At 38.6% G+C, this 27,684-nt stretch overlaps 1 protein-coding gene across 1 annotated transcript; it reads right to left on the bottom strand.

The window, feature by feature from the left end:
* On the bottom strand, positions 1-27,684 carry ARG2 (arginase 2). Its single transcript, XM_063439000.1, has 8 exons — positions 27,470-27,684; positions 24,778-24,850; positions 15,934-16,111; positions 14,689-14,848; positions 10,226-10,320; positions 8,858-8,962; positions 2,675-2,811; positions 1-1,550 (listed from the first exon to the last, which is right to left on the bottom strand). Exons 1-8 carry the CDS (start codon positions 27,584-27,586, stop codon positions 1,345-1,347), a joined length of 1,071 nt encoding a protein of 356 aa, XP_063295070.1. The 5' UTR covers positions 27,587-27,684; the 3' UTR covers positions 1-1,344.

The raw sequence follows: 27,684 nt of genomic DNA, 5'->3' as shown, positions 1-27,684 counted from the left end.
AAAAATAATCCAATTTTATTGGCGTTTATGCATATTTAAACAGATGTTTAAATCTTTTTTTGTTAAATTGTCAATTAAAATGGTAATCTATCATCTATTTTCTTTACATGCTGTTAAAAAAAGATATTATTGTAAGAAGTTATTAATGCTAGAAATAACATCTTACAAGAGGCCTGCTAAAATAATGTAATCAAATTAGGATCCAGTTTTAAATTATAAAAAATAGAAATTGTCTGCACAATATTATCTAATGTAACAATATGCGGAATAAAAAAAAAAACACAAAACAAACACTTAAAGTTTGACATCTATTCAGTGAGTTAGTTGTGACCTATTGGAAGAGACAATGTTGGCGCTATATCAAGGAAAAACAGGTGCTATTCTGGATGCAAAGTGCTAAATTGTACATTGTATTGCCCCTTAGTGAGCTCTTTATTTGGCCCCATAATAGAACCTGTTTTTGTCTTGATAAATAAATCTTCCCCAATATAAGATAGGAATTTAAAATAAATAAAATAAAAGAATCAAAAACACTGCATAAATATAACCTAGCATAAAGTTTGAAGATTTCCACAACCCTACACACAATGTTTAAGATTTCATATATATTTCTTTTGCCAGCTGTAGAGCCAGTGTTTCATTGATGAGATGGGCATATACCATGTTTATGTTGGGCAATGATTAGCTATTAAATTAATTATGCAAATATGTATATAAATGTATCAAATTGCGAAATGTTCAGATAGCATGGGAGCCATACGTAAACCGTAAACCTCCGTAAAGTTGGCAGCAAGTCTGCAGACTTGACAATGATAGCTAGATTATGCCCTCAAATAAGAAATTCAGCGCTTAAACCAATATACAATATGTCTAAGCAGGCTCTACATATAGAGTTACCTGATAGACTTTAGTAGGATCCAGTTACAAAAATAGTAAATGTCTGTAGGACAATTTAGCCTCCACTTCTGTAGTCCATGACAACTCAAGTCATGCAAACAAGAGGTCTTCCACGACTTGGTAAAACATTACACAGTGTGGCTACCTCCATTTAAGATGCCATCAGACACCACAGCACACAGAACTATCAATGCCAACCATTGGTTAAAATAATCCCAAACAGTAAAATGCATACAGTTTAAATGTTATAGGGTCAGCCATTCTAATGTCCCACAGTTTACAAGATAGTCCAAAGTTAATCTGCTACTTGCAGTTCGAGTTCGCATTAAAGACAGTCATTGGTCAAAAAACAAATTGCAAAACAGAGCATTCTCTGTCAAATTAGGTCCACCCTTCAGTGCTGAATCAGAGTCCTGGAATGAACAAGGAGTGTCACGTTGACTGAGGCTAAATTCTCACTTGTTCTTCATTGTCAGATTCGTACGTTGTACTAGGTGTAGGCAGATCATCTATAATCATGTGAGCACCGTCTCTTGTATCCCCAAGACATGAAGCGATTACATCTACAGCAAGATTTGAAGTTGCTTTGACTTCATCAGAGGTGGCACCAAGTAATGGATTGACTTCTACAAGATCCATACCTGACAGCATACCTGGAAAAAAATGGGCAATAGGTACTTATTAAAGCTTACACTTAAATGGCCATTGGATCAACACTAAAAAAAAAAAAAAAGACTCCAGTTATTTAAATGTGAATAGGTATTTGGGATAGAGCACAGGTAACTTTTTGTTTTTGTTCTACTTATTAAAGCATGTTGGCAGACCTGTGGTTACAATTGTCATATGGAAAATATTTTTAACAACTAGCTTCCATGTGTTAAATCATTATTTAAGAAGAAAAATAACATATGACATGTACAAGTTAGAATACAAGGCTCCCATTGATTGCACAGGGACAGCAAATAGGTGTAATTAAAACAGTCGAACGCAAGGAGACTGGTTTCCTTTTTATCTTGTAATTTTAGGAGTTTGTGTGCAGAGTTCCTACCCATTCTAAGGTTTTGTGTGAGATAATCAATGCAGGTCTGTGAATAACAAATATATAAGGCTTTGCCTTAGTATTCTGTAATGCTGGTAGGAATAAGCAAACTGGTGAATGTTGGTGTAGATCCACAGTTGTGAGAAATATCATTAAGTATATTTATTCAACATTCTGACAGATAACTAGGGTCAGGGCCGGCCTTAGGGGTGTGCGAGCTGTGCGGCCGCACAGGGCACCATGGACCATGGGGCGCCCTGACAGCCTACACAGCTCGCACTGTCTCCTAGTGACAGCCTGTGAGGGAGAGCTCAGAGCTCTCCCCTAATACAGGCTGCGCTGTGTAGCGTGGCCGCACTCCGCCCCCCCTGCCTCTTAACTCAGCCCTCACTGACAGACCCCACTCGGGTCTATCAGTGAGGGCAAAGGGGGCGGAGTTAAGCGGCAATCGGAGGTGGAGCTACATGGCAAGCAGGGGCGTGGCTACACTGCAAGCGGGGCAGAGCTACATGCAGGCGAATCCTCTGCCTGGTAAGTTAAGCAGTTCCTGCTCCCCTCCACCTAGCCCAACTGTGCCCCCTGCCCCTCCACCTAGCCCAACTGTGCCCCCTGCCCCCCCACCTAGCACAACTGTGCCCCCTGCCCCCCCCACCTAGCCTAACTGTGCCCCCTGCTCCCCCACCAGGCCTAACTATGCCCCCTTACGCTTTTGTGAGCAATTAAGGATCATTAACTTACCTGTGTTGTGTATTTCCTCGGTGATGTAGACACCTTCTCTGTAGGTTAGTCCTCCTAGGACTGGGGTTCCTGTAGATGGAGCCAACGTTGGGTCAAAAGCATCAATGTCAAAGCTTAGATGAATCGGCCTCTGTCTCCTGCATCATGAATACAAATAAATATGCATGAAATAAACAATGCTGGAACCAAAAAGAAACCACTAGCTTATGATCTGGTTAAACAAGTAAACATCCATATCACAAGTCCAATCTGAATAGCTAGACAAATATTAGATTGCATTAAACGTATTGCCTGTCTAAAGTCATCATTCCTTTGTTTTTTATTAAGCCCTCCCATGACTGTTCCATTGGTAGCATAGTTATATTATATGCATTAAATGCAATGCATACATACACTATATGGTCAATGGTATTGGGACACACCTCTTAATTATTTAATTAAGTTGTTTTAATCAGACCTATTGGCACAGATGTATAAAAATCAAGCAGCTAGCCATGCAGTCTGTACTCATGTCTGTACTTTAGATGCTCTTTGAATACATTTGGGCTGCACTTGTACCTATAACTATGCTGTGCTTTATGGATGAATACTTTGGATTGCTATATTTTGCTTGCTGTTGGGGCTACAGCAACTTATACACAATAGCTGCACTAGGTTAAACGATTTTGCCTTTAGGTATTATGCTATAGCATCAGGGCCGCCATCAGGGGGTGACAACCATAACGGTTGTCACGGGCCCGGCGGCCCTGGGGGCCCGGCCGCCCGGGCCCCACGTGGAGCGGCAAAACTGCCGCAGGGGCATCTGCACCAGGGCCCATCAGGTGGCCCAAGTATTTAGGGCCACTCGATGGGCCCTATATCTTCAGGGGCCCGGTCAGCGCTGCGGCCGGGTAATTGCGCGACCGGGCCCCTTTAAAAAAAAAATAAAAAAATTGCGGCAGCACCGCAAGGGCTGCTGGGAGGAAGTGACGGCCGGTCACTTCCTCACAGCTTACTGCGCGCGGGAGGAGACCGGAGGGAGAGGAATAGGAAAGAGGAGAGGCATCCGCTCACTCCCATCATCCCCAGCCACCCTCCTGCAACTTAAAGGTAAGAGGAGGGTGGCTGATAAATGAGGTGTGTGTGTGTGTCTGAATATATGTATGTATCTCTGTGTGTGTGTGTGTGTGTGTGTGTGTGTATGTATGTCTGTGTGTGTGTGTGTGTATGTATGTCTGTGTGTGTGTGTGTGTATGTATGTAGGTCTGTGTGTGTGTGTGTGTGTATGTATGTAGGTCTGTGTGTGTGTGTGTGTGTGTGTATGTATGTAGGTCTGTGTGTGTGTATGTATGTCTGTGTGTATGTATGTCTGTGTATGTATGTCTGTGTGTGTGTGTATGTATGTCTGTGTGTGTGTGTATGTATGTCTGTGTGTGTGTGTATGTATGTCTGTGTGTATGTATGTCTGTGTGTATGTATGTCTGTGTGTATGTATGTCTGTGTGTGTGTATGTATGTCTGTGTGTGTGTATGTATGTCTGTGTGTGTGTATGTATGTCTGTGTGTATGTATGTATGTCTGTGTGTATGTGTGTGTGTGTGTCTGTGTGTGTGTGTATGTCTGTGTGTGTGTGTATGTCTGTGTGTGTGTGTATGTCTGTGTGTGTGTGTATGTCTGTGTGTATGTATGTATGTCTGTGTGTATGTATGTATGTGTGTGTGTATGTCTGTGTGTGTGTGTGTGTATGTCTGTGTGTGTGTGTGTGTATGTCTGTGTGTGTGTGTATGTCTGTGTGTGTGTGTATGTCTGTGTGTGTGTGTATGTCTGTGTGTGTGTGTATGTCTGTGTGTGTGTGTATGTATGTCTGTGTGTGTGTGTATGTCTGTGTGTGTGTGTATGTCTGTGTGTGTGTGTATGTCTGTGTGTGTGTGTGTGTATGTCTGTGTGTGTGTGTGTATGTCTGTGTGTGTGTGTGTATGTCTGTGTGTGTGTGTGTATGTCTGTGTGTGTGTGTATGTCTGTGTGTGTGTGTATGTCTGTGTGTGTGTGTATGTCTGTGTGTGTGTGTATGTCTGTGTGTGTGTGTATGTCTGTGTGTGTGTGTATGTCTGTGTGTGTGTGTATGTCTGTGTGTGTGTGTATGTCTGTGTGTGTGTGTATGTCTGTGTGTGTGTGTATGTCTGTGTGTGTATGTCTGTGTGTGTGTCTGTGTGTGTATGTCTGTGTGTGTGTATGTCTGTGTGTGTATGTCTGTGTGTGTGTGTCTGTGTGTGTGTGTGTGTCTGTGTGTGTGTGTGTCTGTGTGTGTATGTATGTGTATGTATGTATGTATGTGTATGTATGTATGTATGTATGTGTGTATGTGTGTCTGTGTGTATGTATGTGTATGTGTGTCTGTGTGTATATATGTATGTATGTGTATGTGTGTCTGTGTGTATATATGTATGTATGTGTATGTGTGTCTGTGTGTATATATGTATGTATGTGTATGTGTGTCTGTGTGTATATATGTATGTATGTGTATGTGTGTCTGTGTGTATATTTGTATGTATGTATGTGTCTGTATGTCTGTGTGTATATTTGTATGTATGTGTCTGTATGTCTGTGTGTATGTCAGTATGTATGTCTGTGTGTATGTATGTATATATCTGTCAGTATGCATGTATGTCTGTGAGTGTGTATGTCAGTATGTATGTATATGTATATATCTATCTGTATGTATGTATGTATATCAGTATGTATGTGTATGTATGCCATTATGTATGTATGTATGTATGTCTGTTTGTATATCTGTATGTCAGTTTGTATGTATGTCTGTATGTATGTGTGTCTGTCAGTGTGTGAGTATGTATGTACGTCAGTGTGTGTGTGTGTGTGTGCATCTGTATCTGTGTATCTTTCTGTGTCTGTGTCCGTGTGTGTGTATTCCTGTGGGCGGGGCTTGGAGGCAGGCACACAGGGGCCCAGACCTTGAGCTGTGTTAGGGGCCCCACAATTTCTGATGGCAGCCCTGTATAGCATATTCCTAGATCCTATTTTTGCAGTCTGCATATACAAACATTTGTGAAAAAAATGGGTTGTTCTGAAGAGCTTAGTGAATTCAAGCGTGGTACGATGATAGGATGCCACCTTTGATATAAGTCAGTTCATAGAATTTCATCCCTGTTAGACATTCCGTGGTTAGCTATAAGTGGCATTGGAAAGTGTAAGCGTTCAGGAACAGCAGCAACTCAGTCATTAAGTGGAAGATAACCAAGTCACAGAGCAGGGTCACCAAGTACTGAGGCACATGGTGTGTAAAAAGTTACCACAGCTGCAGAGTACCAAACTTCCACTGGCATTAATATCAGCACAAAAACTGCAGCGGGAGGTTAATGTAATGGGTTTCTATGGCTGAGAGGCTGCATGCAAGCTTCGCATCACCAAGGATATTTTTCTAAATTATTTATTGTGGTCTACATTTTATAATGTGGTTCTCAATTCACCACTGTTCCCTTTTAAATCCCATGTATTCAAAAAAGCTGAATTACCCGACTATTGGACAGTGTTTATTATGGAAAATAAAACTGTGTGTCTAAATGTGATCTAAATGTGGGCCTTTGAGTAGGGCAGACCAGTAGGAGACATAATGATGATAAGTTGGTAAAAAATAGCATAAAGTTGTTTGGAGCAAAAATAGAAAGCCAGATTGAGTGGTGTAACGCAAACCGCCACTGGGCTCTGGAGCAGTGGAAACGTGTTTTGTGGAGTGACGAACCACGCTTCTCTGTTTAGCAGCCTGATGGGCGAGAATGTTACGTGCCTGACTGCATTGGGCCAACTGTAAAGTTTGGTGGAAGAGGGATAATGGTATGGGGTTGTTTTTCAAGGGTTGGGCTGGGCCCCTTAGTTCCAATGAAGGAAAATCTTAATGCTACAGCATACAAAGACATTTTGGACAATGCTATGCTTCCAACTTTGTGGGAACAGTTTGGGGAATGCCCTTTTCTGTTCCAGCATGACTGTGCCCCTGTGCACATAGCATGGTTGGATGAGTTTGGTGTGGAAGAACTTGACTGGCCTGCACAGAACACGGACCTCAACTCTATCCGCTTTAGGATGAACTGGAATGAAGATTGCCACTCAGCCCCTTTTTGAGCCGGAGTACCCCTTCTCCAGGTGTCCCTGACCACCAAATCATCATCATCATCATAATAGAAAAGCGGAACATCCCAACACTTGGCAATTAGTGATATAATGATGGTTATATTCAGTCAAAGGGTAACGTTTTGACACCAAAAGTGTTAAACAGCATTGTGACTGGATGATTCTTCTTGTGAACACCTATTTAACAGATTGGTATGATACACCTTATTTATGGCTTGAGAAAGACACCTTTGGTGTCGAAACATTGCCCTTTGATGACCTAATAAAACCATCATTATATCTAGAATTGCCAATTGCTGGGGTGTTTCTCTTTTGTATTATAAATGTAGTCATTTGGAACCAGGACTGTGCCAATAGCACAGGCAGCCCAAACTGGCTTTGCTCCAAACAACTTTATGCTATTTTTACCAACTTATCATCATTATGTCTCCTACTGGTCTGCCCTACTCAAAGGCCCACATTTAGACACACAGTTTTATTTTCCATAATAAACACTGTCCAATAGTCGGGTAATTCCCTTTTAAATCCCATGTATTCAAAAAAGCTGAACAGTGGTGAATTGAGAACCACATTATAAAATGTAGACCACAATAAATAATTTAGAAAAATATCCAGTTTGGCTAAATTCACATTTTGATTAAAGGACCACTATAGGCATCCAGCTCAATTAATTGGTCTGGGTGCCAGGTCCATCTAGAGTTAACCCTGCCTGCTGCAAACAGCAGTTTCAGAGAAACTGCTATGTTTACATAGAAACATAGAATGTGACGGCAGATAAGAACCATTCGGCCCATCTAGTCTGCCCAGTTTTCTAAATACTTTCATTAGTCCCTGGCCTTATCTTATAGTTAGGATAGCCTTATGCCTATCCCACGCATGCTTAAACTCCTTTACTGTGTTAACCTCTACCACTTCAGCTGGAAGGCTATTCCATGCATCCACTACCCTCTCAGTAAAGTAATACTTCCTGGTATTATTTTTAAACCTTTGTCCCTCTAATTTAAGACTATGTCCTCTTGTTGTGGTAGTTTTTCTTCTTTTAAATATAGTCTCCTCCTTTACTGTGTTGATTCCCTTTATGTATTTAAATGTTTCTATCATATCCCCCCTGTCTCGTCTTTCCTCCAAGCTATACATGTTAAGATCCTTCAACCTTTCCTGGTAAGTTTTATCCTGCAATCCATGAACCAGTTTAGTAGCCCTTCTTTGAACTCTCTCTAAGGTATCAATATCCTTCTGAAGATAGGGTCTCCAGTACTGTGTACAGTACTCCAAGTGAGGTCTCACCAGTGTTCTGTACAATGGCATGAGCACTTCCCTCTTTCTACTGCTAATACCTCTCCCTATACAACCAAGCATTCTGCTAGCATTTCCTGCTGCTCTATTACATTGTCTGCCTACCTTTAGGGTTAATCCAGCCTCTAGCGGCTGTCTCATTGACAGCCGCTAGAGGCGCTTCCGTGCTTCCGCCAGCATCCATAGGAAAGCATTGAGAATGCTTTCCTATGGACTGAATGCGCGCGCGGCTCTTGCCGCGCATGCGCATTCGGCGATAGAGGGAGGAGAGTCCCCAGCGCCGAGGGAGCCCTCCAGCCCCAGAGCTGGAGAAAGGTAAGCCTTTAACCCCTTCCGCCCCCTAGAGCCCGGCGGGAGGGGGGCACTTATTAACACTATAGTGCCAGGAAAACAAGTTTGTTTTCCTGGCACTATAGTGGTACTTTAATGTAGCTTAAATGTTGCAATTTTGTTTTTAATTCACTGCAGTTTAGTGTTTACTCCGTGTCTTTCTAAATACTGCTTTCCTCTGTAGTACACACCTAAAATATTTATATCAGATGAGAAGCTATACTTATACATTGTGGTATTGTACCATATAATGCATATGCACAACTATATTCCTGTCTCCTTATTTTTATGTACAATATCATAATATTCAGATGTTTAGATAAACTGTCAGAACTCGTAATCCAGCTATTACTGATGAAACGCTTGATATTAGATATTTATAGTCACTAATGTCACCAAAGTTTTCGGTAGATAACCATAATCCACTGCGTACCTGCCCAGTAGTTGATCAAATGTTCTCTCCATAACTTTATGGATTCCCATGCAATCAATGTGTCTCATTGAATAATAGCTGATATTGTATTTCTTCAGAATAAACCTGCAAGGCAAATCAATGATAAAATGCAAATCAGATTATAAAATTATAAAAGTAAACTCTATATAACACAAACAATGACCACAGTTTTTCACAGGCAGGATCTTTCCTTTCATTTAAATGTTTGTGAAAAAATAAAGTTAGCTTAAAAAAAATAGTCAGGGGAATGGAAGAAAAAAAGTACAGTAGATAGATTTTATCATGATAAAGGCTCATTGGAGTCGAAAGATTGTATATATAGGGGTGTATTGCTTTTATTAAAGCTGTTTGGACTGCTACAACTCAGTGTAGCCTATCTATTTTACTGTGTGAGAAAGGCAAGACAATTGTTTACTTTGGAAAACGTTGTCTCAGAGTGAATTTGATATAACATATACAGGCCCTGTACAAAATGTTCTCTGGTATCAAGTTTATTATTAGGACTGAACGACGGACAAGAGGCTATTCATTTAGAGAAAGTAGACTTCACCAAAGGCAGAGGAATGGATTCTTTACAAAATAAATAATACATGAGGAATTCTTTCAAAATCATTACACAATATGAAAAGAACACATTCTTATAGAACTTTTGACGGTATTTTTTTGAAAATAAAATATTCTGGGATATAGTAGGGAATATGTATGGTAACAACTTGTTGGTGCAAGTAATTTTGGAGTCTGGAAGGATTTTTTCTCAGCATTTATTGGCATTACTTAAGCCTGATTACATTTATATTTTCCACCTTTTTTTTATCAACAGCAGACAAGAATGTGTGTAAAAGGCTGTAGTTAATGGTCTTTATATTCAGCCTATATTACTATGTAAATATGTAACTTTGATTGTCCAGAATATGATGGCATGATCATGTTTTTTTTTTCTTTTTATATTCTGCGATGGTGCTAAAGAGCACCCCCAGGGTGCCAATTATTACCTACTGGCAACAAACAATTCCTTCCAAATCTGCTATTTAGGTCTAAATTTTGTAATTTGGTTTTAATTTCACAACAATTCAATGCTTAAATATTCATATTGTGGTTTAAATTCACACCATAACAATATTTATTAAAAATTATATTTTTTGTACGCTTAAAGAAACAATTTATACGTACATTCTTTTTTTTTTTTTTTTTTAAATGTTATGAAGATTGTATGTAGAATAAATGTTACTCTTTGATCATTTCTATGTCATCACATTAAGGCAATAAAGTGTCAAAATGAAAAATTATACACATGTACAGTTGGTTAGGATTTATTTTGTGACATTTTTTAAATTTTAAATTACTTACTGCTCAGCTGGGTCAAGATCACGCAAACCGATGTATATAATGTCAGACCTAGAAAGACATGGTTTAGCCCAAGCGAATCCAGGGATTATTGGCATCTGTATTAAAGAAAATAGATATAAATTAGGAATGTAATGGTTCTTTAAACGGTGCACTCATTGTTTTGTAATATAATACTATAGAATTACCATTAATAATGGGCTAATCCATCTCAGTACATATAACAGTCTTCCAATACACTTTTGTGATAAATGTTTTAAACAGGTTAGCAGCTGGTACCTGACTCTACAGTGGTTCCCAATCCAGTCCTTAATCAAAAAAAAATACAAATGAAATAAAAATAAATAAAAGGGATGGTGCCACAAACTCCCACTTATAATATGTATAAATATATTTTTATATAGTCACACTTTAAAGGTGCCAAAAAATGGACTCTGGCTCCGCAACCATTTAATATAAAATCCAAAAAGAAAAAATTCCTAACACGTCAATACATGAAAAAGCACTCAAAATGTATGGAGGTTCCCAATGCCAGTTAACCGTTTGACCCAACTGCAGTTCTTTCTCAAGTTCTCAAGAAACACAAGCAGTTTAAGATTTAGTTATCATTATTATTATTATTATGGCATTTATATAGCTCCGACTGAAGAAGCAGCACTTTACAATATTATAAAGTGAATCATTTTACAATAAATGAGGCAATTACAAAATGTTGCAGGAATAGGTTGATGAAGACCCTGCTTGAAACAGTATACCATCTAGAGGGGGTGGGGTGTAAAAACACAATTCTATTTTTGGAGATACTGACAAACTCTAGATTGTCAGTGCTTTGAGGGCCAATGCACTCATAACAGTGAATCATCTTACAACAAGCCTTCTAGTGTGATTACTACAAGAAACAACATACTACCCAATGTTATATGATATTTAATATAGTTCTCTATAACAAAAAAAATAAAAAATTAGCCTCGTTCGGCGCCATCTTGCTGTGGAAGTGGTTTAACCCCTTAAGGACACATGACAGAAAAATTCCGTCATGATTCCCTTTTATTTCAGAAGCTGTGTCTTTAAGGGGTGGCTGACTGGATGACAGCCACTAGAGGCGTGTTTCTAGCCAAAGGAAAACAGCAATGTAGTGCTTTTTTGTTGTAAGATGTAGTGCTGTTGTTGCTTAGGAGTGCCCCTTTGATAAATTGTATTTACTAAGTGTCCCTTTAAGCATTTGTCTGTTTCATTTTATTTGAATCCGAAATTATCATCAGCTACATGAATTATAAATATCAGCAGGTTTTTATTAATTCACATAACCATTTCTTATAGTATAAAATGTATTTCCACAGTGCATTGAGCAAACAATAGCTCTGTCTAAGTGACATGGACTCAGTGGGTATAATTACACCATTGCCTGCCTACCACCAATACTCATTTCTATTGTGTGGGAGAATTCAGCCTATGAAAGCAATTGATGGAATTTGCAGGAGAATAGATTTTGACAATTGTTCCCCTGACAATGCAGAGTGCGGTGTTTAGAAGAAAAAAAAAAGCCATTTCACTTACTTAGTGGCAATTTCACAATTAGCTGATATGGCTGGCTAGACGGCTGAATAAATAGGCTTCATTGGAAAAACATAAAGAGAAAACCTTACTTCTCAGGATTTTCATTATAATTTTTACTTTGCCCTTTATTTAACAAATATGCGTTTATGAGGTGTGGAAAATAAAACAAAAATGTAATAAATCGACACCTCTGTATTGAGCTCCATATTGGACCTGAGTTCTGCCATCTTAGCTCGTTCAGTCATTGCTAAATGCAGTGCCCTTTGCACCTGCCTCGAGAAAGCAGGCAGAGGAGGAGACTCCTCCAGTGCAATCCATGCCCTGTCTGTGTCTAGACTGAAATGGATCGTGATGTCACTTGTTAAATCTCGAAAGTATCTTGGTTTGCTGAAGTGCTTCCGCGGTTAAAAGAGTGCCTCCTCTTTCTTACTTTATAAAAAGTGCCAATTTCAAAAGAAAACACTTTAAAATCTACTTTGTTAGATGTGAGTGGACTTGGTTGAGCTAAAGGGAACTATTTGTGATGTCACACACTGACGCAACAAATTCAGCATTACACAATAAAAATCCTCAAAGAGGTGCGTGGACACTAAACTACTACTAGATGCAATTTAAGTTTAAATTGCAACATACTTCACTCCTAAGAGGCTCCTTTCAGCATTTTGACACGGTCCCCTTTGGTTATGGTACAAATAACGGATTCATTGCCTGTTCTCTCACAGCTTTTTTTTTTTTCCGGCTTCCTAACCAGTGGTGACTGATGATGGTGAAACTGAAGAAGGTTTATATTTCAATATGATGGAAGAAGTAAGACAAGATAGAAAAAAATAAGATTTAAAAAAAATTAAAAAAAAAATGAAAAACATGAGAAAAAAAAAGTTCATTGGTAAAAGGTAAGATAGGCCAATATTAAATAATATTAGACAGTCGGATGCCTTGTTCAACATCATTTATATAGTCCGCAGTGCTGTTACCCGATTACAGCCTTTCATGACATCCAGGTTCTGAGGGTCCAATGCAAAAAAAAAAATGGATGAAATCAGAGATCCTGGCACAGCGGACTAAGCATTTCTGAAAAGTCTATATGCATAAACAGGGTGCTTAAAAAAATAAGCCCCAAAACCTGATTAGTTGCATAACCGCACAGCAGCGTCCCTAGACATCAATAAGATTGGAATAAACTGCAGAACCAATCATGACAGACTTAAAAAGTATTATTTTCCTATATGAACAGATTGGATTTCTTTATTTGCAATAAAAACTGAGGTTCATTGAACCACCTGTACCTATGGCCATGCTCCCATAGGGGGAGGTGGGAGTTAATAAATTACATAACTAATTATGTCAGACACAACATGTTTTTCTAACAGACAGTTATTGGTCCTTACCACAAAAATAGATTAGACTTTTTTTAAATTGCAACACAAAAACAAGAGGCAGTGCTGCTCCACCTGCCTCTATTTACCACCCTGCACTGCAGAACGAATCATGATGACACAACATGTTTTTTTTTTCTAACACACTGATCAATAAAAAAAAAAAAGAAAAAAAGTATTTACCACAAAAAACACATTGTTCTTTTTTTATTTTATTTGCAACAAAAAGTGGGGTGGGACGAGCCTTCACTTATAACCTGACACGTTCTGCTAAGTAAAAACACCTCACTTTCAATCTAACATCCAGACCAAGTTCTCTCTGCAGCTGGATCCGCCCTTTATGATGTCACTCCAACTCACGAGGCTTATTTAAATGCTTCTCATAGGGAGGCAAAATTGAAGGTGCATGCGCAGCAATTGTGTTTGCTCTAAGGTGGAAAGGGAGAAATGGAGGACAGGTGGGGACAGTGCTATGATTGGATGTCCATCAATGGGCATGTCATGGGAGCTGAAAACAGATGGATTTGATCTCCAGAATTCACATTAGCCAGTTTAGAAAATCTAATTTCAGACTGGCTTATGTTGCAGCTGGAGATGGACTTGGCATCTAAATGAAATATCTGTGTGTGTGTAGTGCTTTATACTAAAACGGTGCACGTACAGGCACTTTGCACCGTGACTACTTCAAAACACTGAAGTGGCCATGGTGATTGCAATAAACCTTTGCCAGTACACTGAAATATACCACACAAGGGTTTGTAATGACTTGAGCCAAGGCAGAACATTTTGAAGAAACGAACACTCAAGATTCTGAACATCACAGAATGACCTCAGAATTAGGACAGTATGCACAAAGGTGCCTACCTGCATTTAAATGTAAAAAATAAAAAAGGAGCTTAAAAACTACTGATAATTTTAGTAAAATAAAAACAAGTTATTGCTTTTATTTGGCCATGGGGTTCTGCAAAAATCTAAATTGACAGTTTCACTTTAATAGTAATGATGAGAGCAATGTAGCATAGATAGGGTTAATTATTAGTAAGAGTAAGAAGTAAGAATTCAAAATTAATTTCAAATGTAAGGCCAAAATAGCTGAATTGAAAAAGTGTTCTAAGTCAGCTGTGCTCCCAGATCAGCTATTTTGGCCTAAGCATTATAATTCCCTTTGAATTCTCACTTCATTGAATAGCCCTGTAAACATCTTGCAGGTATTTGAGTGTACCCTGACCTCATTCACCCTGTACATCTGAACCCTATGACACATTTGATACCAACAGGTTGAAGCAGGACAACATAGATATGCACAGCTTACATGCAATTTAACACAAACAGGTGTGTTCTTAGGTATCCTGGTAAGATCTGTCAATTCAATGTTGTGCAGGAATAACTGGGCTGTTTGCCAGCAGACGTTATAACAGCAGAGCAGTGAGCTACCTCATTGGTTGTACAGTACCTGCCCCTGACAAGCCTCACTAGTTCCTGAAACGAAGCCAAGATGTCATGAATAATGAATGTCAATGATAGCAGCTGTACCTTATCCTGCAGCTCCCTCAGTAGAAATGACACTGGCTGACCATGAAGACTCCCTGATTTGCTCGTCAGAGGGGTGTTGATATCGGCATGAGCATCCACCCAAATTACGCACAAGTCTGGGCAATGTTGGGCATGACCTGTGATTGACCCCAGTGCCAAGCTGCAGAACAAGAAATGAGATGTGTCATTGTTGTCGTCAACATCGATACCTAATTAAAAGCAATGCAAATAAAGAATTAATTAAAATTAAAATTTGTCAAGTTTTTATAAATTATGATATAATGGATACCACCATGACCAAAACTTGTGAAGTGGGGCATCTGAGATTCTGAGAAACTGAGGGAACCCACTAATTAGCTTCAAAATTAAATGTATAATAAATAGTGTTTATCAGCTAGATTAGAACTTTTAAAAGCACTAGCCACTAGCGGTGCTTACTAGGTCTGTGTCTTGCCCAGTATGTAACACTGGTGTTAAGCATCTCCACACTCTGCATGGAGATGCTGAACATTTCTTCTTCTTATTATTATTAATATTTATAAAGCGCCAACAAGTTACGCAACGCTGTACAATGGGTGGACTAACAGACACGCATTTGTAACCAGACGAGTTGGACATACAGGAAGTAAGTTGTCCTCTCGGGGGCCCCATCTGCTCTGCTATTTGGTGTTCTGCCCCAGTACTAGTAAGGGAGATTTGAATTTGGGTACTGATGATACACTGTGCAGCACTGCCCCAGGAAGCATCTCTAGTTGCCAGCGGAGGTATCCCTAAGTAGCAATGTTAATACTGCCTTTTCTCTGAAAAGGCAGTGTTTACAGCAAAATGGCTGCGGGGACATGGTACAGACACTAGAACAACTACATTAGGCTGTAGTTGTTCTGGTGACTATAGTGTCCCTTTAAATTTCCATTAAAGATTTGGAAAAATACATCATAATCCAGTTCTCTTCTGCAAGGGACAGCGCTTATAACAATGATTGACAGGGAGCTAAGGTGGACGGGCCAAACTGCAAGATAATTAGGGGTAAATATCCCCATTTAATTTTATTTTTCACACTTCACAAATACCGGTACATATTATTTAAGTATAGAGATAAGTATACATAATATTAAAAATCCTTAGAGGTAACAGTTCCCCTTTAAGGGGGGCATACACGCTTATAGTCCCCTAACGGCTGAAAATCATAAGAAAGAAGAATCAATATTTGAATTAAAAACACAAAGAAATGCAAAGAACAACAACCTGTGATCTCCTCCCAGGGTTATACAGGTATGTCCTGCTCCAACTGCCCTGCTTACTGCATCAGCCAATACTTGACAGGCAAGCCCAACTGTGCGAGGATGTTTAACAACGTTATTGTAGAGTTCGTCATTAGGAACATGGGCAAATTTCAGATCTCCAACATCGTATACGCTGCATCCTGCAGAAACAGAAAATAAAAAACCAAGCAAATTATGATTTGGATAAAATGATATAGATATTATATTAGGTTGCTATATAGTTGCAGAGATGCAATTGCCCTCTAATCTGAGTTGACAAATTATTTGGCTTAACCTAGGATTTACACAGGTAATTTTTACTCCTTCAAAAAGATGAATGTGACTAAGGATAGTCAAGTATAAATATTCCCGTCAATACAAATGAATGGATTACAATTATTTTGACATTCAGAATGGCTGACTTGGCAAGACTCATTAAAGCTCATACAGCAGTGGTTCTCAAATGCTACCTAAAAGGACAGTCCAAACACCATATCCACATCACTTTCCTTTTATGGTGATGGTGCAAGGACCCAGTCCATGCAGTCTCACACCTTTGAATTGTACTTTAATATAATAGTCACTTAATATATTGGCATACATGTTTGAAACCACCACTGCACAACTAGTCAATCATTTGATGAAGCTTTGGTTTGATTTTTTTTTTCTATTTGTACCACCGATGTATAGGTTTTTAGGTAATTTAAGACAATATTTATTTAAGGTAGGAATCAATTCTGTAAATAGAGTGTCTGCAATTAACTTTGTAGGTTATCAGCATTGTCATTTGAGGGTTGATTTTTCTGTTCCCACTTCCATACAGCACCTGCTGATTTCCCACAGCAGGTAAGAGAAGGATTAAAGGGACATTCTAAGTACCCCTTTATTGTCATTTGAGGGTTGATTTTTCTGTACCCACTTTCATATAGCACTTGCCAATTTCCCACAGCAGGTAAGAAAAGAATTAAAGGGACATTCTAAGTACCAAATCTACAACATCTTAATATAGAGGATCATCAGACAGTCATAATCATCTACTAAGAGGAAACTGTTCCAGAGCTAGATTACAGAAGAGTATTATAGCGTTTAATTAATTAATACATTTATTTTTTTAAGAGGGTCCAACGACCTAAACCATGAAAGAAACAATAATTAAAAATAATAATTATATATATATATATATATTAGTTATTTTAAAGATACGCTGTTCCTTCAACAAAAGGCCGGTCATTGTGAATTGCCTAATTAATACATGTCAAAAAGCAGTATTTAATTAATAAAAAGTCATCTTAATTTGTGTCAATTCTTAAAAGATATTTTAAATGTAGATATCTATGTGTTTACCTTTGTAGATTGGTTCCCCTGCCAAGGCAAATCACTGTCAAGAGTATAATTGGGTAGCAGCATATCAGTTCCCTCTAGATCTCAAGACTAATCAAATGAGGTTAACACTTTTCACTTTATCCTCATAAGAATATTAGTGTTGACTATACATGACTTTTAATGCACCCTATAGCGCTTGGAATCGTCACACTGCATATCACTGACCGACCAGTGTGCACACAAAATACAATTTAACCGCTGTGAGCTTTCAAACTCTCTGCATCACTTAAACATTTGTGACTTTTGATTGGATACAGAGCGTTAAGAAATAGTAGCTGTTTTCCAGGGTATCACGTGAAATGTTCTCAAACACGACAGCTCATCTTGTATTGCTCCAGCAATGTATCTTTGCTCACTGTGTCACTGATTACTTTGTTATTGACTTTAAACCTGTACGCTGCACATTTTACCTGGACATAGTGTTACCTGAACAGCTAAGTTGGGACATGTTTTTCTCAGTCTAAATAGAGATTTTGCAATGTCCCTCCATGTAATTGAATACTTGTTGACTCATTCTAAGTAACCCTAGACTGTGTTTCCACTTGTTCTGAATTTCACACAGTCGCAAAGCACATTTACAATCTGATTTTCCCTTCCCTGTGTTGAAGTCTTAAAATAGAAAGGTAGCTATCAAGCAGACTCATATCCCTATATTAAGATCTCCTCTTGTTTACTGGGTGAACATATTCTGTGATGAAAATTTCCTCTGAATAAACAGGTTAACCTTGTGTGCGAGAACATGGAGGTGCTTTTCAAATCTGTTGGCAGAGGCAGATCTCAGAGGGAATGGGGGCGTACCAGGGCAAACCAAGCTTCATAACAAAAGCCCTTTATGGGGCTGAAATGGTGCTTGATTGTTCCTTACAAAGTTACTGTTCTGGGAGTCTGTTTTTTTTGAATTTACATTTGGATTGCCGTCCTGGTCATGTATGCACCTTGAAATATGCCAGTTTGGTAAGTGCCATTTCTTTTGTATCCTTTTGTGCAAATACCTATGTCCATTTTCTAAAGATAAAATCTGATACATAAATTTGGGCTCTGGATCCGCCTCTGGCTGTTGGTTTTACCCCATACTCTCCAATGTGGGGTCGCATGGCTGAGTTACATCCACAGCTCTGTCTTAACAATCAGTCTCAGACTGGCCCTTGAGCAAACAAGACAAATGCCCAATGTGCCATAACGGGTCATAGGCCAAAAGCTGCCCGGGTAGAACTGGGTTCCTCCCCAATTTGTTCAGTGAGTCGAATAAATATATAACCACACCGCCTACTGCAATTTCCTCTCCTCCCCTTGCTGATGGTTATTGGCCACAAGAGAGTCATAGAAGCCAGTGTGGCTTCCTACTTGGGTCTCTGCTAATTCAGTTTACATGAGAACACATTGTAGCCAACAAGTAGCAGCAGGGTTGACAGACTGTCAAGAGAGAAGTATGGGCCTTGGGCATCAGGTGTGTCCAGGCCAATTTTTCTGTCTCACAGATCAATTGATGGAATGTTTAAATTCGCATCAACAAAAATGTGCAATTTCCAGTAAGAAGATATATTGTAAAGGTTTCTTCTGATTGTTAACTCTAAGGAAACTGGATGGTATCTAGAACATATAATGCCCCGGTAAAGGACACCAAAATATAGCTTCTATATGGATTTAAAGGGATGTAAAGAAAATTGGCAAGAGTAGGTCATTGCCTTCTATAAACATATTTTAAAAAAATACCAGCCAGTGCAGTTTTGGGGTGATATTTGTAAGGTGTTTTGAAGTTCTCTCTTTTTTAATTGTTCTGATATACATTATTATTAAAACTGTACTTTGAAATGACCGTCTTCTGAAAAGACACAAACTGGTCACAAGACATGTCACTTGCTTTGCTAGCTTTAATTCTTTTATCTCAATTTGTAAACCCCAATTGTTTTATACATTTCAGGATATGCTCGGACCTTTTGACAAATGGAAAATAAAAATAAAAAAAATTTAAAAATAAGTTAACCTGGGAAACGTTCACTTTTTTACATTAAAATACCATCCTGTACATTTGCAAGAAATGTTAAAGTGGAAATATCTATAATAATAATAATAATATGAGTTACAGCTATTTTTATGAACAGGTTTAAAAGATATTCCGGTAAACTACACCAGTTAAAAATAAACAGATGTAGAAAATTAAGATGACTATTCAATGGCTGCTGGGCTTGCGGACTTACCTAGTCGAAAAAACATGTTTTTAAAATTCTGACTCTTCACAAAGTACTTTAACACATATTCTGTTCTAAGTGGGGCCAGCTAGACAAAGTGACAACCCCTTTGTTGGGTGATCCCATCCAATTTCCAGGTGGGACTGTCATTTTAGGAACTCTAACAAAAGTGGTGGTACTCGCACCCCCATAGACCTGCCAACTTCCTATCCCCATTACAGATCTTATAATGTTGAGAGGTGTGGTCGTTTTAAAAGTTGTGCAGGCATTCTACCACCACATTGCAGCACCTCCTCAGGACTCATGGCATGATGTTCCAAGTGTCATTCATTATTCTTCATTCCATCGTTCACTCAAATTAATGCTGGACAATGCCCTTCCACAACATTCTGACAACTCATATTTCTGCGCGTCACTTTCTCATATGTGCACTTGGAGCACTTCGAGATGCAAGAGAGATTACAACCACTAGAACGGTAGATTTACCAGCATCACCAACAGTAGAGCGTCCATGGATGGTAATAAACTAAACAAGTCAATGCCTTCTTAGTGGAGTATTTTGCATTTGTTGTATTCTGTAGTTTGTCCCAAACAGTTTCTTAACTAGCCTGATCAATACCAGTTTGCTTTAGATTGAACGCAATCTCCTTTTCTATTTGCCTCGTTGGAGGTACTTCATTAAATCCAGTAACTCTTAGACTCTAAGGACCAATAATATGTATTTCTATCCATGTTGTCCACTTGTTGTCCAAATCCTCTTGGCCAGTGTCTTGCCATTACTCACAACAAGTTAGATTCCTATATCCTAATCACAACATGGAAATGAGTAAAGCCAATACAAAACTTGGACTAGAGAAGCTATGATATAAATCCACTATTTAGATCACCTAAAATACCATGCTACAAAAACTCAATTAGATGTAGAATAGAGTACCCATCAAAAATTAGTGATACAAATGCTAGTATATCAGGTAACTGGTCATGTTGCCAAATTTGTGTGCACCCTGGAATACTGTACAGAGACAGTTGGTAAACATGTGCCAAACAGATTTATTAAATGGTAAAACCACTTGTGACGGAACGTCCCCAGGGATGTAGTTCTACCAGCAAAGACCATTACGGTGACCAGCGGTCAAGCCAACAGCTACAGCTTACCCAGATGGGCGTGTCCTCCCAGGCAGGTATTGACCCATCTGCCCATATCAACTCCAGGGCAGGTATCAACTCCTCTGCCCATGCATCACCTCCCAAGCAGATGGTATTGACTCCTCTACCTGTCCTGCTTTCAACCACTGCCTCTCCAAAGGCACTTGCTGCTCTCAGGCCTAGCTCTTTCTTGTCCTCGCAACCTGGGACTAGTGTAGCCAGCAAGCAGATCTGAAAACGTTGCTACTGGAATCCCTGAGCAAACCAGACAGGACACACAGTTCCCAATGGAACTAGAACACAATACTTTATTTACACTCAGGACTAGCACCTGTCCACATTACATTAAACTTATGGTGACACACTCAAATTAATACATATAAAAAAAATCATATGGGCAATCATACAGGCACTCATAATAATACAAAACATATATAGGGGTGGGGAAGCCAAACAATAAATATGTCCCCTGCATGCATAAATCATAATGTGCAAATCTACCTTAATGTGCAAATTAAGAAGTCTTGCTATTCGGGTAGTACACATAATTGTTGCAACCAACAGATGGTGCTGCAAGGCCCCACAGCCAGACAGAGGATAACACAAAGCATTCCCCGAACAATATTATAATACACACCCTACACCTATAAATGGCACAGAGTGACTAAAACATAAGAGTCATCCGAAGACCTACATGATGGGTCAGTCTTATACTCCCAGTAATGGGGACTACCATCATTAGTTCATCACTTTTTATTTTTCGTTCAACATTTCCTGCACTGATTCACAGGGTATGTGACGCAAGATTCACAGCACAAAGGAAACTCTTTGATTTTGTCAATAAAGGGGAAAAAAACTAATTCTAAATTTTACAAAATGCTTTCTCATGTTGAAGAATAACTGATGTGTGAGCACATCCAACGAGTCGAAGGGCACAGATACAGTCGACTCATCAAGCGTTCTGCAGGCAGTTGGATGTATGACTTGCAAATTCCAAGCTGACATCACTTTGGCATGTTTACAGTGAAACCAGATCTCTCTGCAATGAGGAGAACGTCTTTCAAGTACAACAACATGTTTAAATTGCCCTTACTAGAAGAAGTGATATACTGTGCTGTCTTCTAGTTTGAGACCAACATGGTGAATCCTTTAAAAGTAACTCCTCTTATAAAAAGCAAAAAGCTTATGCAACAAACTAGGGACATTGCAAAGCAATGTATGGATCATATAAAGCAGTGATTTTATATCAACCTTCCTTCCCCTGTGAATGACAATCTAGACCAGGTGTCAATTCAGGTTGCAGTGTGAAATTAGGACACATTTCGGAATGTGAAAAAAAGCCAAAACATAGGTCAAGTTTAAATCATTTATGTAACAATAAACCACTTATTCCAGAGTAGAAAGTCAAAGCCAATGAGAACAGCTGTCGTTTTAATACGGAATCAGATAGCATATTCAATTTACAAATAGGATTATTTAGATAGCTCTCCATCTCATACATTCCTACTTTTATTCTCATTTTTATAAAAATAAAAGGTTCTTTACAGTAAGAATGATAAAATATTGGAATTTCCTTCATAAAAAGTATGTTTTATCAGATTCCGCATACATTTTTAAAAATCTCTAGATTTTTTTTTTTTAACCTTGAAATTCATATTTAATATTTTCATGGCTGGATTGGGAATTACATCCATTTTTTTCTTCCTTTTTGACTTCTTTTGGGTTAACAATAAGCCAATAACGTATGCAAAAAGGCAATTAGAGTGGCTAAACTAGAAAATGAGAAATTGCCATGACCTAGGTATCGAAACCACAAACAAATAGTCCGACCACACTCTTACGTGACCTCACTCTCTAACTAGGATTTTATGCATGTTTCAATTAACAAAAATTGTGCTGAAAATTGTCAAATGCATTATTTAACCAACGTTGTAACCCGTCACCCTCTCATATGATGAACCATATATAAATCTCATGCATGCAAAAATAAAGAATTTATAAAAAAAAGAAAGTGAGAAATTGATAGCCAAAGAGGGTAAAACCAACTCCGATAAAAATGTTAAATACATAAATTCTAAAATACAAAAAAAAAAAAAATCGAAAGCGAGAGTACACTGAAAACAGATAAACGTGATAGTTCATGAAGTCCAGGAAAAGGCAGACATTTTAAATTATTATTTTCCCTCAGTATATATTAAGTAGAATATTATGGCAAGAGATATGCAAATGATTGCTGAAAAAAAAAAATTGCATAAAAATTGCGTTGGATGACTAATCAGTGATGGCTAACCTTGACACCATAAATGGTTTCTGGACATGGGAAATGTAATCCAGAAACAATTTATGGTGTCCAGGTTAGCAATCACTGGATGACTTAAGACAAGGTGCTAGGGCAGCTAAAGAAAGTTAATGTAATTAAAGCTCCGGGGACTGACTGTATTCACCCACGAGTACTTAAGGAGCTAAGTGTGGAAATAAGTGAACCTCTGTATTTAATTTAACCAAAGAAATTGGTCCAGATGAAAATTCTTGTTCTTGGGGAGAACAGTGGCTTAAATCTAAAGTACAGAGGGTAGTCATTTATGTTAAAAAAAAAATTGAAGCTGGACAGTGGTGGCAAGTGGTGGCCCTCAAAGTTCTGTTCTGGGACTCCTATTTAACATATTTATAAATAATCTTGAAATAGGCATTAAAAGCCATGTTTTTAGTATTTGCCGATAAAACAAAACTTTGTAAAGTATTGCCATACGAGCAGGATATTGCTTTGCTACAGAGGGATTTAGATAGATTAGGGGACTGGGCACTCAAATAGCAGATGAAATTTAATGTAGAGAAATGCAAAGTTATGCACTCCACGTAAAGAATGTACAAGCAATTTACACCCTAAATGGTAGTGAATTAGTGATAACACTCGAGAAGGATTTAGAATTGTTGTAGACAACAAACTAGGCAACAATGAGCAATGTCAATCTGCAGTGGCTAAGGCCAGTAAGGTTTTGTCATGTATAAATAGGGGGATAAATTCTCGGGATAAAAATAAAATTTTGCCTCGCTGGTAAAACCACACCTTGAATTTGCTGTGCAATTTTGGGCATCTGTTCTAAAGAAGGATATCATGGCACTAGAAAAAGTGCAGAGACGCTACAAAATTGATAAAAGGAATGGAGCATTTTAGTTTCTTAGAAAAGTTAACAAATTGATATCTATTTAGTTTGGAAAAACGGCGCCTCAGAGGGTATGTGATAACATTATACAAATATATTTGGACGCCACTGTAAACCATTGTATGGAAATCGGTCCTTAAATCAGGACCATAGGACACAAGGTCACAGATTTATACTGGAAGAAAGAAGATTTCGTCTAAGGCAAGGAAATGTTTTTTTTTACAGTATGAACAATAAGGATGTGAAATTCTCTGCCTGAAGAGGTGGTTTTATCAGAGTCTGTACAGATGTTTAAACAGCAATTGGATTAATACTTGTAACAACATAAAACACATATAATTTTTAATTAGTGGGATAATAGCTTCTTGAGCCAATGAGATATCCGACTGCCATTCTAGGGTCAAAAGGAATTTTTTTTCCTAGTTTGTTGCAAAATTCGATACGCTCCAGACTGTGTTTTATGCCTTCTTTAAGATCGACAGCAAAAACGCACGTGAGGAAGGCTGAACTTGATGGACTCCGCTCTCTTTTCAGCCCGTGTAACAGATGTGTAAAGGCTGAACTTGATGAACTCGAGTCTTTTTTTCAGCCTCTATTAATATGTTGCTATTTTTTAACAACAGACTGGATCGATCTAGCAGACTATACTAAGGACCATCAGAGGGATAGCATTGGATTTGTGGTAGAGCAAGAAACTTGATGAACTTGGGTGTTTTTTCAGCCTCTTAATAAGTAACTAACTATGTTGCTAGTTTTAACAACACACTGTATGAAACTACCAGACTGTTCTAGGGACCATCACAGGAATCGCATGTAATGCTCTACCAGCAAGTGGATTTTTGATATAGCAATAAACAAATTCATTAACATTTACCTACGATTGAACTCTATCTCAATTGTCTGTAATATTTTTGTGTAATATGTTTTTTTTTTTACTTGTCTTACCTATTTTGGAAAGCCTTTCCAAGAGTCCAGCATTTCTTATCGCCGTGGGTCCGTGTTCCACGCCTCTCTTTTTCTATAAATAAAATACATTTATTAGCTGGTCACTAAAATCAGCATAGCAATTGATTAAGAACAGATTACTACGAAAAATCCTTTGAATCTAACCTAACTCCTTCATCAACAGCTCATGTGCTTTGTTGTTCATTTTTTTTTTTTTTAATTGTGAGATTAAAAATAAATAAAAACAAAACTTAATTTTATCACAATAAAACCAGTAAAGAGGAGTACAGCAAGTTTTGCATAATAAAATATATTAGATTATTAGACAGACAGAAAGATTAAAGGGACACTATAGTCACCAGAACAACTACAGCTTAATGTATTTGTTCTGGTGAGTATAATCATTATATGCAGGCATTTTCATGCAAATACTGCCTTTTCAGAGAAAAGGCAGTGTTTACATTGCCCCTAGGGACACCTCCAAGTGGCCACTCCTCAGACGGCCACTGAAGGTGCTTCCTGGGGCAGTGCTGTACAGTAGGCAGCCTTGCCGTTCAGCTTCCCCATGCTCTGCATCTCTATGAGGAGGTTCTCATTGGCCAAAATGGCATTTAGTCCAGCCCCCTTGCTGATTTTTGCCAATCCAATGCATTCCCCATGGGTAAGCATTGGATTAGCTAAAAATCGGCAATTCTGACATCATCAAGAGGGCGGGGCCAGCACCAACAGACCTGTGCAGCCCTGAAAATAAGGTGAGTTTTAATTCCTTTTAAGTGGGCTGGGGGCAAACGACATAAATGGTGTTTGTGTTCCTGACCCTATAGTGTTCCTTTAAAGAGATAGCGTTTGAGACAGGCGTTGAGTTTTCACTTTTTGTAGCATGGCTCCCTGTACTTTTACAATCTACACACCGATTTCTGACTTTTTAATATATAAAAAAAAAAAGTCAGTAAGCTAATGATTTAAATGCTATCTGCTCAAAATCTTTTTTATGCCTTCTGTCACCATAAAACACACAACCTTAATGCATTTTATCAAGAACATTTAAGATGACAATAATATGTAGAAGCCAATACTTGCAGTTGACCCAAAATTATAAAAACTAATTAGCATTAGCAAATTTGTATCGACCCAAATGACTTTGGTTAAAGGGAAACTCCAGTGCCAGGAAAACGGATCTGGAGGGTCCCTCTCCCTCCCACCCCCCAATCCCCGGTTACTGAAGGGGTGAAAACCCCTTCAGTCACTTACCTGAGGCAGCGGCGATGTCCCTTGCCATTGTCGCCTCCTCCGCGCCGCTCCTCCTCTGCATTGCGTCGGCCGGTGGGCGAGACTGATCCCGCCCACTGGCCGAGGAGACCTAATGCGCATGCACGGCAATGCCTCGCATGCGCATTACGTCTCCCCATAGGAAAGCATTGAAAAATAATTTCAATGCTTTCCTATGGGGAAATGAGCGACGCTGGAGGTCCTCACACAGCGTGAGGACATCCAGCGACGCTCTAGTGGCTGTCTATTAGACAGCCACTAGAGGTGGAGTTAACCCTGCAAGGTAATTATTGCAGTTTATAGAAAACTGCAATAATTACACTTGCAGGGTTAGAAGTAGTGGGAGTTGGCACCCAGACCACTCCAATGGGCAGAAGTGGTCTGGGTGCCTGGAGTGTCCCTTTAAGTTTGTAGCCTGGATAGTTAAACAGGAAACAGGAAACCTTCCTTTGTCTACCAAAATACCCAGCACAGTTAATATGATAGTACTTTCTAAGTAACAATAACCTATAGAGGGATTAGCACAATTCTTTATTCAGAGTGGATGATCCTCAAGATTGCAGTTAGAAGGGAGATTTAGGCTTGGGCTTACATAGATCTTCATGACTTGCAATATTTCCAGAACAATGAAAACAAAGCAAGCAATAAACTGAATTTTAAATGTGTAATTACTAAAGGAACACTAGACTATGCAGCAGTTTTTTTCCTTTTCTTTTTTTTTTAAACAAGCAGTTAAGATGTACAAACAGAGCCCTATCACAGAATTCTCACTGCATCTGTTACTGACCTAAATAAAAATTTCCACTGGGTGATCTGTATAACTAGCTACTTCTTTGAACGTTAGTCTGGGATTGTATCTATTACATTAGTAATGCAATCCACAAACTTAATTTTAATTTAATGATCCAGTTGATAAATTAAAGGCATTTGAATTAAGGATCTTTATATTGTAATCTGAACCACCCTTGCAGTGAAGTTTCTAGAAGGATGTTTGATAAAGAGGATGCTACATATACATGATTTTTTTTTTCAAGTGCATGAAATGGATAAATAGATCATATTTTTAAATCCACATTTACAATCCAGTAAATAGGGCATGATATCGACCCCCCCCCCACCCACCCCTTCCCCCCTCCCCTCTCCTCTCCCCCCCAAATAAATAAATAAATAAATCACAGTCCTAAAATTTAAAGGCAACGTATTTATTTAAAATTGTAGTTTGGTTGATGCTTTGATAATGGCTAAAGATCTGCATTCTACACATATACACCACAAAGACTGCAAGTCATGGCCTGGTCTTTCATCCGGAGTTTGTCAGAAAAACCCCACCAATCCTTAAAAATGAGTCATTCCATACACATATATTCATGATAAGTACATTGTATCTCTCTTACAGCCCACAAAAAGATGATTGATAGCTCACCTGGCCTTTTGAAAATGGAGCTCCTATCACAGCCACAGAGTGGGTCCATTTCTTCTGGGAGTTAATATTACTCACTTGCTTCTTCAGTAGTCTGGTGAAATTGCTACCTATAGACATGTTGCTGTGTGGCTGATACAATGTATTAGATAGAGGATGTGTCTGCCCGCCGCTCTCTTTGTCACACACTTATCCCAGTCTGCTGCTCTCCGCCGGAT

Source organism: Pelobates fuscus, chromosome 13 (genome assembly GCF_036172605.1).
Source record: "Pelobates fuscus isolate aPelFus1 chromosome 13, aPelFus1.pri, whole genome shotgun sequence".
In the NCBI taxonomy this organism is placed as follows: Eukaryota; Metazoa; Chordata; class Amphibia; order Anura; family Pelobatidae; genus Pelobates; species Pelobates fuscus.
Note: the sequence above shows the minus strand (reverse complement) of the source record. Positions and strands in the feature narration are given on the sequence as shown.